At 38.1% G+C, this 11,561-nt stretch overlaps 1 protein-coding gene across 3 annotated transcripts in view; it reads left to right on the plus strand.

Moving 5' to 3' along the window:
* grhl2b (grainyhead-like transcription factor 2b) overlaps window positions 1–11,561 on the plus strand; it is a 50,968-nt gene that overhangs the window by 31,588 nt on the left and 7,819 nt on the right. For 2 of the 3 annotated variants that reach the window (XM_046834529.1, XM_046834528.1), the window contains exons 10-16: window positions 85–142; window positions 339–478; window positions 1,976–2,013; window positions 2,340–2,431; window positions 4,058–4,143; window positions 4,227–4,291; window positions 4,466–5,631. In XM_046834529.1, the coding sequence (XP_046690485.1) occupies window positions 85–142; window positions 339–478; window positions 1,976–2,013; window positions 2,340–2,431; window positions 4,058–4,143; window positions 4,227–4,291; window positions 4,466–4,580 (594 nt within the window). In that variant the 3' untranslated portion in view covers window positions 4,581–5,631. Of the gene's footprint in view, window positions 1–84; window positions 143–338; window positions 479–1,975; window positions 2,014–2,339; window positions 2,432–4,057; window positions 4,144–4,226; window positions 4,292–4,465; window positions 5,632–11,561 lie in introns of those variants that run through there. The other variant, XR_006923730.1, reaches the window with a different exon arrangement.

Consider the following 11,561-nt stretch of genomic DNA (forward strand, 5'->3'; position numbering starts at 1 on the left):
AAAACAGCAGGGAGTAGGCGGTCCATCTAGTGCACTTTATTAGAGTTAACTTGTGTTTTCTGTTCAAAAAAATGTTAAAAACAGGGGGCGGAAAGAAAGATCCGAGACGAGGAGAGAAAACAGAACCGCAAGAAGTCCAAAGGTCTGGGATTAAACATCAAATTATTACAAATAATCTGTATATTACTGTTAGTAGTAGTAGTATTGATTTGTTTATCATTTATTTATTATCAGTAATAATGTTCATTAATCTTATTAATTGCATATTATTTATTACTTGTAATATTTTTTAAATATAGTTTAAAAATAATTATAAAAATGACCCCCCCACCTTGCAGGGAAGGACGTAGGTGCTGGGGCAGTGACTCCGGCCAAAAAGGGCGACAGCACAGTGTTCAGGACGATGACAGATCTGGACTCTCAGCCCGTCCTCTTTATCCCTGATGTGCACTTTGGAAACCTGCAGAGAGCCGCACAGGTATGAGAACCAGGGGCGGATCTACTAGCGTAGCAACTGCCACCTTAAGAAAAAGTATTGCCACCCCATCCGCCACCCCAGCACTGGTATCGCAATTTATTAAATATAAATGTAATCAGTTTTCCTGAGAGATTTACAGCGGCGCTTTAATGTGATGACATAATAAAAAAAAACATACTTTTAAATAGCTGCAAGAAATCTGGTCTTTCTATTAAACTGTAGTCCGAAAAAAAAACACCCTTATGACCTGCAATAAAACACATTCCCACATTCACTGCAACCCGCATGATCACTGATCACAAACTAATTAGTGACGGGTCGTTCATGAACATTCATTTCGATTCATTTAATGTGACTCAGAAGAACAAATCGTCTCAAAAAGTGATTCGTTTATTTTCTACTGGATGCACACGAGCAGAGCAGAGCATCGCAAAATCATCACAAAATCTCCATAGGTTATGTACCGGAAACAGTAGTAGTAGTTCATCTCTCCACTCTTTAAGTCTGAGCTGTTCTTGGAATTGCAAATTGTATTTGCAGGTGCGTTTTTCAATACGCATCAATTGTGACATAATCCATTTGCAAATGAAAAAAAAAAGATTTTGATGAACGAGATTCAAAAAACCGAGTCACTAAAATGAACCGACCCCAGCCACTCTTAGTGCCGGTCCCAAGCCCAGATAAATTGGGGAGGGTTGTGTTAGGAAGGGCATCCAGCGTAAAAACATGTGCCAAATCAAACATGTGGAGGATCCGCTGTGGCGCCCCCTAATGGGAGAAGACGAAAGAAAGTTTTTTTGATAAAATCGTGTTTAATAGCTTGTGTCTTTGGGATTGTCAGAATCTTTGACAGGTGATGTCACGTGATAACGCATTTGTTGGTGTGCGTGATTCAAATGTGGTTTCTGTGTATTTGTTATGTGTTTCTGACCGCGAGTTACAGGGTTATAGAGTAAAAGCGGTACTTGATACATTGAGGGTTTGTATCTATATATAATATTTAGTTTATATTTTTCCAATCCAGATATCAGGTTCTAAATAATCACACATCAGTCTTCATTTCATTTCTATAGACCAATATATAAATGTGCGCCCCAGTATATACACCGAATATCTATATCATTCCTTGAATCCACAAGAACTATAAGCTAGAATGCTCGCTCCAGTGTTACCACCCCTCATCATTCTCATGCCATCCCTTTGCCACCCCTTTGCCACCCCGTAAATAATTTTTTAGATCTGCCCTGGTGATAAAAAAAAAATATACAATTGAAAAAAAACTCAATAGTTCTGGGTTTACCTCTGACTTTTAAAAAAACACTCACATAGAGACTGATATCATACATGAACATCCAGTGAAGGAGCTGTTGCTATAGTAACAATAACATATCAATTCAAAGATTGAGAATTAATCAACACCTGACCAATCACAATCCAGAACTCAGCGATTATACGATGACGTCATAAGTAACTGGGTTTCATTCTGATGTCGTGCAGGTTTTTGCCTTCAACACCGAGGAGATCGAGAGAGAAGGGTGAGTACAGCGGCGGCGCCGTGTGCAGACGGATTCATAAATATTGGCACCCTTCTGCGAGGATATTCCAGACCGCCTCTGCCAGGAGGTTAAATCTTGGTTCTTGAATGTAATCTGAACTTTCATGTGCGATATAGTTACGAGTCCTCGCAATTTTTTTCTGCAGGGTGCCAATAATTATGGAGCTGATTCTGCATGTTTATAGAGCAGATTTTGGTGAATCTCAGTTTAATGAATATTGAATTAAAACATTTGAACGTGTTTTGAAGTATGTGATTGGTTGACTGACAGTGATTGTGTGTGTGTGTGTGTGTGTGTGTTTTAAGGAGTGTATTAGTAAAGAGAATGTTCCGGCCAGCGGAGGATGACTGCTGCCCTTCACCTCAGAAACAGCTCCGAGAGGAACAACAGAAAAGAGGTGAGATTAATATCATGTGACCAAAATACTGTACCACCTGACCAGAAGATTGCTCTGTGCTGTTTTTTTAAACATCCACATTCCACATTTAGTCTCTATTTACTGTTATAATGAGCTCCACTCTTCTGGGAAGATGCATGTTTACAGCCCAAAAAACACAAGTCTCTTATACAGTTATTCCTGACGCCCCCTACAGGTCAGCAGTTACAATAACATGCTTAAAATGTTTAATGCTCAGTGCTGTATTAAATTATTTGCCTGCTTTCCTGATTTAAGAATTTTTTTTTGCATATTTATCACACTTAAATACAACAGTGTCTTAATGCCATGTAAAATAAAAGTCAGAATATTTAGAGAATATTAAAAGTCTAAATGAATTATTCTCTAAATATTGTATCGTATGAATCCATATGCCACAACACGTTTAGACTTAAATTACTGGCGACATTAGAGACGTGGAGTGCACCGGTATTTTAACTACTGCAGGGTCGATTTCTTTGCTCATCATCCTCATAGTCTCTTGAGAAACAACATCTCCTCTTCGAGTAACATGCTTCTCCCATTAGGGGGCGCCACAGCGGATCATCCGTCTTCATACCAACCTGTAATCTGCCTCTTTCACACCAACTACCTGCATGTCTTCCCTCACCACATCCATAAACCTCCTCCTTGTTCTTCCTCTTTTCCTCCTTCCTGGTGTCTCCATCCTCAGCATTCTCCTACTGATATACCCCATGTCCCTCCTCTGCACATGTCCAAACCATTTGAATAGCCTGCAGATGTAACCATCAAAATCAAAACCATTCAAAGAGGTGATTTCCTCAGTGTCTGTCTGATTGTTTCTAACAGGACCACTGCAGTCTCTGTTTATTAATTATTACTCGGTGCTGTGATGCCAGAAGACTAAGAATTTCCTTATTGCTAAACATTTACCTAAAGTACAATTCTACCAAATACTACACATCCTTTTTATGCAAAACAGCGAAACGTTCCTCGTAATTTTGTGATTTTTCTCCAAATATTCCCACTTTCATCTCGTATTGCTACGACTTTATTGTCTTCGTTTTCTTTATTCTCAAAATATTCCGACTTTATTCTTGTAATTTTGACTTTTCCCAAAATGTTTTGACTTTATTCGCGTAATTTCGACTTTATCCGAAAAATATTCCGACTTTATTCTTGTAATCATGGATGATTCATTTTGTTTTAAAGTCGTGCGTAAACGATTCGGATCAGCAGGCAAATACAAAATGCGGCTTTTAAATTATAATTTTATTAAGGGAAAAAATTGCTGTTCAAATATGCAAAAAAAAAAACCCGGCCAAAAAATCAGGAAGCGGGAAAACACATTTTCACAACACAGTACATAACCTCCATTACTGCTCCTTTAGAGAATTCCATGACTGTCCATGATCACACACACATCATGAGTCAAACGACTCTTTAATCCACACATTTCCTCTGATTGATTAGCGATCAGCTGTAGCTCACTGACTCGTGAGTGCTTTACCCCTGAAAACGCTGCTTTCACCTTTAATGATTTATTGTAATAGTTTCTGTTTTTAATAGAAATTACTTTGAGGGTATTCACGTGTGTATAAACGTGTGTGCACGTGTGTGTTTTAGTGCTCCTGTACGTCAGAAAAGAGTGTGACGAGGTGTTCGACGCTCTCATGCTGCGCTCGCCGACGGTCCGGGGCCTCATGGTCGCGGTGAGTAACGCTTCCTCTAGGTGGCGCTCTTCGGCCTCGTGATTATTGACAGGTCGAGTAATAAAACTCATTTTGTTTCACAGATCTCAGAGAAGTACAACGTGCCTGTGGAGAGGATCGCTAAAATTTACAAAAAGAGCAAGAAAGGGTGAGAGATTCGTTCTTTGCTGTTTTGCACCACCAAATATTAATATAATTCTAAACAACTAACAGCACGTAGCCTCACTGATTCGCCTCTAGAGGCCGCTCTCGAGTCAAAACCGATATATCGGTGGGCCTCTAGTGTGTGTCTGTGTGTGTAAATACTAAACATCTGTTTCAGGATCCTGGTGAACATGGACGACAACATCATCGAGCATTACTCCAACGAGGACACGTTCATCTTGATCATCGAGAGCTACGGCGACGCCTACAAAATCACCCTGACTGAGATTTAGAACTACAGGGTTTGGGAACATGACGAGTCCATTTTCATTTCAGTCTCATCCCAGATCAGACAGGACGTTCTCTCCTGTCTGTAATCATCATCATCATCATCATCATCATCATAATGAAGTGGCATTTTATAGTTGTTTGTTACCTGAATTCAGGACGATGCCAAGGAGGAACGTTTATATTCCATACAGTAGAAGTACTTCTACATGTTTTATGGGCATTCTGATCATTTCACGGCCCTTTTTAAATATTATTAGTATTTTTTTAAATAAAATGTGCAGAAATTCTTTATTCTTATTTTTATTTTTTTTCCCCTATTCAGACAAACAGCTTTATTTTTAAACTAACATGGATCTATTTTTTATATTTTACCCAGAAATGTAATCAGTTTTTGTAATTCGAAGAAAAAAGGAAAAAACGTGAAACTGGACTGCAGGAAATACATTATATATAAATAATCATACAAAGTAAAAAGGAAAAAGAGGACAGGTGTGTATTTCAGATAGAATGACTGAGTGAATTAAATAAAATTAAAAAAAGAAAGTTAAATATTACTAACAATCATCATCATCATCATCATCACCTGCTCCTCGTTCCTGCTCTCCAGACGGCTGTGTTTTATTAATATATAGGAATCTGGATGTTTTGCTGTACAGGGTTTTGTATCAGTTTATATGTTTGTGTGATGAATTTAATTTTTTGTAGATTTCAGACGTAGCTGTTTCCACATCTGGGGTGTTTATGTTGTTGTTGTTGTTGTTGTTGTTTGTGTTGTTTTGCACACATCGATGTGAATTTGCTGATTTCCTCCCGTATTGAAGCTACACTCAGCCATTTCCTGTACGAGTATGAAAACTAAATCTTATTGTGTGTGTGTGTGTGTGTGTGTGTGTGTGTGTGTGTGTGTGTGTGTGTCCAGTCATTTCCTGTTGTAAGAAGCTAAACGTGAGGTTGTTGTATTTTCGTGTCAGGAGTGTGTAGTGATCGCTCTGACGCTCGACTCATCAGTGAAGATTTCATATTTTTGTAAATAAATTTTTTTGTGCCATCAAACAGCTCACGTCGTCTCACACATCTCACGTCTTTCACACATCTCACCTCGTCTTTCACACGTCTCATGTTGTCTCACATCTCACGACATCTTTGACACATTTCACGTTGTCTAGCACACATCTCATATCATCTCACTCACATCTCCTCATTTCACACACCTCACATCGTCTTACACATCTCACGTCTACTGTCTTGTCGTGTCTCGAATGTTATCTCTAATGTCTGAGGTGTCTATAATGTCTCATGTGTCTCATGTTGCTTCGCACGTTATGCCCCTAATGTCTTTCATTGTATGTTATGTGTCTCAATGTCTTTCACACTGTTCTTCACATTATACCTCAGGTGTCTCTCATGTCTCTAACTTTATCTGTTATGTGTCTCTCATGTGTCTCTAATGTTGTCTCACAATATATCACGTCTCATTATATCACATGTCTCTTTTAACATGTCTAACGTTGTCTAGTGTCTCACATTATCTCAAAAGTATCTCATGTGTCTAATGTTGTCTCACATTATCTCTCACATGTCTCTTATGTGCCTTTATTGAAGTCTTTCATGTTTCCAGTCATGTCTCTCTTAACGTCTTTCACATAGTTTCTCACATTATCCCTCAGGCGTTTCTCATGTTGTCTCCCATGTCTCAAGCCTTGTTATGTGCCTCTCATGTGTCTCTTATGCTCCTTTTATTTGTCTCTCACCCTGTCTCTCATGTCTATTATGTCTCTAACATGGTCTCGTTATCTCTTGTGTCTTTTATAGTCTTTGATGTTATGTCTCTTATGTTATCTCTCGGGGGTGTCTCTAACTTTGTCACTAATGCGCCGCTTTATCTCTCACCTTGTCTCTCATGTGTCTCTCACCTTGTCTCTAACGTCCCTTCTCATGTCCTGTGTGGAAATCTACTGACCGATGGTGAGGATTATGAAGCTAATCCCATCTCCTCTCTCACTTGACCTTTGCATTGAACAAAAACTAATAAACTAATCTGGATACTTTCCACACTGATCTGCCAATACTTATGAGCAAAACCCGATCATGGATCTTAATTAATATTATATGATATGAGTATGAATATATAATCTATGATATGAATGATATTATAGCTGGCTTGATTTTAGACACACAGTGATATTTAGCCTTTTATCTCAATTTCTCACTAAACCCATAACTGCTAATAATCATGATGAAATGTCTAAGAACATAGACCTTCTCCTCACTAGAACATTAGACACCGTTGCCCTCATCCGGTTATAAAAGGTCAGAGAACAGCACCTGCACCTTGGTATAATAGTCATACACATGTCCTCAAGAGAACAGCCCGTAATCTGGAGAGAAAATGGAGGAAAACTAAATTGGAGGTATTTAGAATTGCGTATAAAGACAGTATGCTCAGCTACAGACAGACTCTAAAAGCTGCTAGAGCTGAACACCTGAGCAAACTCATAGAAAACAACAAAAACAATCCCAGATTCCTTTTTTTTACAGTAGCTTAATTAACTACAAATCAGGCATCTGAAAAATGTGTTCCATCACAGTTTAGTAGTGAAGAATTTATGCATTTCTTCACTGAAAAAATAGATAACATTAGAAAAACAATTGTGGAGGTCCAACCTCTGAGATCATCTCCTGATCCATTCTCACCTACAACTCCACATCTACACTGTTTTACATGTACAGGACAGGAAGAGCTGTATGATGTTATTATCAGAGGTGGGAAGTAACGGAGTACAAATACTTCATTACTGTACTTCAGTAGATACTGCGCGCCTTTTTCACTCCGCTGGTGTATAAAGTCCTGACTCTCACTCTTTATGGAGATAAGAATCAGCAGGCAGAAGCAGTAAGAAGTTTGGGGTTAATGTGGATGAGACAGAGGGAGTCAGTGATGAGAACATGACTGAGAACAGACACATTCCTGATCATCATCATCTTTTCTCTGCTTGTGTTCTGTATGTGGATCTTCAGCCTGGATACATTCATTAGATAACAACATTTTTAATTAGTTTTGTATTTATATTTATATATATATATATATATATATATATATATATTTGGCTGTCAAACTTAAAATGATTGTAAACGGCACTAAATGTTATTAACACGCGATCAATTCAGCGCATTTCTGTTTTTACCATTTTTATAAAAAGTATAAATACATAAATAAATAACTAAATATAAAAGAGGCGAAATTAAAACCTCCAGCAAAACATACACTTATTCACGACATCCCTTCTTTACTTAGATATACAATAAATAAATAATCTCCACCGAAAAATATTTTTAATCAGTAAACTTTTGTTTTATTTTTGCACAAAGTTTTAAATCAAACAACAAATCCGCCATGTTTTACACAATTTACCCTGTAGGTGGCGTTTTGTGGGGTTTTCCCTCATAATGGCGACTTGAACATTAGTTACTGTCTTTATTGATCGTACAGATAAAAACAAAACATCATTCAAATCTGTAAAATGTCTATGATTATATATATAAAAGCTTCCTGACTTGAAGAGGTGCACTTTCTCCGGTATCACCTCATTAACTGTCCGTGTGGAAACATAGCAAAGGCTCTTAATGATGTCCACACGTCTCTGCACTGATATAGCCTTTATATTTAATCACTGTACACATGCTTACATACATATCACATGCTGTAAATATGATACATGTTTATCTGCATTATTTGCACGATTGCTACTTTTTGCACTTCTGGTAGATGCCAAACTGCATTTCGTTGCTGTGTACCTGTACTATGCATGCATGCATGCATGCATGCATGCATCCATCCATCGATCTATCTATCTATCTATCTATCTATCTATCTATCTATCTATCTATCTATCTATCTATCTATCTATCTAATATTAATATAATGTGAGGACCAGTTAACAGCTAAAACAGGTAGAAGTAATAACTACTTTTTACTTAAGTACATGTCTGAGCCAAAACTTCTTTACTTTCACTTAAGTAAAAGGTATAATCAGTACTTCAACTTTTACCCGAGTATTTTAAAACATGAGGATCTGTACTTCTACTTAAGTAATGGATGTGTGGACTTTTGCCACCTCTGGTTATTACCAAAGCTAAATCAACAACATGTCAGTTAGATCCCATTCCAACTCATCTACTGAAGGAAGTGTTCCATACAGCTGGTGATATTCTTCTCAATATTATTAACTCCTCACTATCTTTAGGTCACGTCCCTAAACCCCTCAAGTTAGCAGTTATTAAGCCCCTCATTAAGAAACCTCATTTAGATCCAAACACACTGTCAAATTTCAGACCCATTTCAAATCTCCCATTTATGTCTAAGATTTTAGAAACGATTGTCACTGCTCAGTTCTGTACAAGCTTCAGTTAGTTCAGAATGCAGCAGTCAGAGTTCTCACAAGGTGGAGAAAATATCACTTTATAAACCCAATCTTCTCATCCCTACACTGGCTTCCTGTTAAGTTTCTAATCCACTACAAACTACTGCTTCTTACCTACAAAACACTAAATGGTTTATCTCCATGTTTCTCTCCAGTCTTCTAACACGCTACAATCTGTCACGCTCCCTGAGATCTCAAAACTCTGGACTTCTAGTAGTTCCTAGAATAGCAAAGTCCACTAAAGGTGGTAGAACATTTTCAGATTTAGCTCCTAACCTCTGGAATAGTCTTCCTGACAGTGTTCGGGGCTCAGACACACTCTCCCAGTTTAAGTGCAGATTAAAGACGTATGTTTTTAGCGAGTTCTACACATAACACACATCACATCATAACCTTGTGCTCCAGAACATCTGATCACATCACATTATCAACTTGTGCTGTTAATATCATGAACAGCAGCTACGCTAATTCCTCTCCACTGCTTCTCTTTCTCTCCCCATCCCGAGGCATCCTGAGGTTCCTCCAGCTCCAATCACGTCCCACCTCTTGAAGATTGTGGAGCTTTAAAGAAGAAGATGCCCACAAACATCCCGAACCATCTAGAGACGTACCAGCGCCAATTAGATCCCACTTTATGTGGAGTTTGAACACTGGACCTCCTGGAGTGTTTAAAGGCTATGGCATGGAGAAGCTAATCACACACTTCAGTGCTCATGTTAGTTCTCACTCTCCAGTGTTCTGTAGTGTTTAAAGACTATAATCACACTCTTGATGTCACCCAAATGAGGATGAGGTTCTGCTTTTGAGTCTGGTTCCTCTCAAGGTTTCTTCCTCATAACATCTAAGGGAGTTTTTCCTTCACCACAGTCTCCATGCTGCTCATCAGAGATAAACACACACCATTCACCTTCACTGTTAAATTCTGTAAAGCTGCTTTGAGACGATGTGTGTTGTGAAAAGCGCAATAGAAATAAACTTCACTTGACTAGAGTTAACTAGCATGCTAGCAACTATGATTACATGTTTAATCTGTGTTAGCTAGTCGGATGTTAGGAAACTTGCTAATGAGCTTTAACATAAAAGCTGACTTAATATTAGCACACTAGTAAGCTTTTTTTTAAAAAGTGGTTAACTTAGCAGTAGCTCACCTTACCTGAATTAAATAACCATAAAAAAAATGAAGCAGTGACTTCGCTCTTTGGGGTGTGGGCGTGTCTTTAGTAGTCACATGGGCGTGGCCTAAGCACATCTCGGAATCTCATTGACTATGATCTAATCATTACCATATAAGATAGCTATACAATATAATAGCAAGTCTGATAGTAGCTAGCATGCTAGCAAACGGTCAGTACTGGTTTACACTATATAGTAACTAGCTTGATATTTGCTAGCAACATTCATTGCTGTTTTACCCAGTGTGTAAGCTAGTTTGACATTAGCTAGCTTGCTAGCAACCCCTGATTGCTGGTTTACACATTATTATCGCCTGTTTAATGATAAGCTAGCTCCCTACCAAACTTTTGGCATATGCAAATTAATGGCTTATCCTTAATAGCATGCTAGCACACGTCTGTACTGGTTTACACAATATAATAGCTAGCATAATAAAACAACCTTTAAACCAATCAGAGGGAAAGATTAGCTAAGACACACAACTAGCAACATTTGGCCGTTTAAAGTGTTATTGATATGTGTTATTTATGGAGCAAACGGACGTCTGGAGTGATATCTATCATGGAACGACCTGCCCAGTCACTGCATCTAAATCCTACTGAACTGCTCTGAGAGGAAGAAGAATCTTAAACTTGTGAACATGGCAAAATATTTCAGTTGGACTTTTGGAGAAACAAAGTGTTCGGTGTGTAAAGTTGTTCTTCATGCTGAGGGAAATAAAGTGGAACATCTGGATATTTATAGATTTGTTTGGTCGAAGGAAATCTTCAGTCTCAAACACCATAAAACACTCCAAACTCACAGTCGGGAAAATTCAGTTTATAATTCATTCGGGACAAAATATCGATTGTGCATAAAACCTTTTCCGTCTTCACTTGGGGATGAACCGAGAGTCACATTACAGCCGACATTGTATACACAACAAATAAACAACAACAACAAGGTCAGTTGAACAAAACATGGTAGTGTGACAGACACAGCCACTGATACGAGTAAAAAATAAATATCACCTACAATTACATATAAATATATATTATTAAAATTTCCAGTACTTCCATGTACATGTTCGCTGTTGTAGTCGAATACGTGCAAATCATTACGGGTTTAAATTCATTTGACTCTTCGCAATGTTTTATAGCTACTGTAACAAGGTTAGCCAGGCTAGTCAGCTCACGCTATGCTATGTAGCCATGTACATGCCTGCTGCTAATCAGTGTAAATCAGCTGATGAGTTTTGTTTATCGTTTTATTTGTTTATTTTGGGAAGGAAACCTTCATCTCTTTGTTAGCCGCGGTGTCCAAAGATGGAAAAATAATTGACGGTGTTCCAGATAACTTACGGCTATGATCTACTTCGTTAACGTGGATCGTAACCCTAAAAAAAGAATC

This window comes from Silurus meridionalis, chromosome 22 (assembly GCF_014805685.1).
Source record: "Silurus meridionalis isolate SWU-2019-XX chromosome 22, ASM1480568v1, whole genome shotgun sequence".
NCBI lineage: Eukaryota > Metazoa > Chordata > Actinopteri > Siluriformes > Siluridae > Silurus > Silurus meridionalis.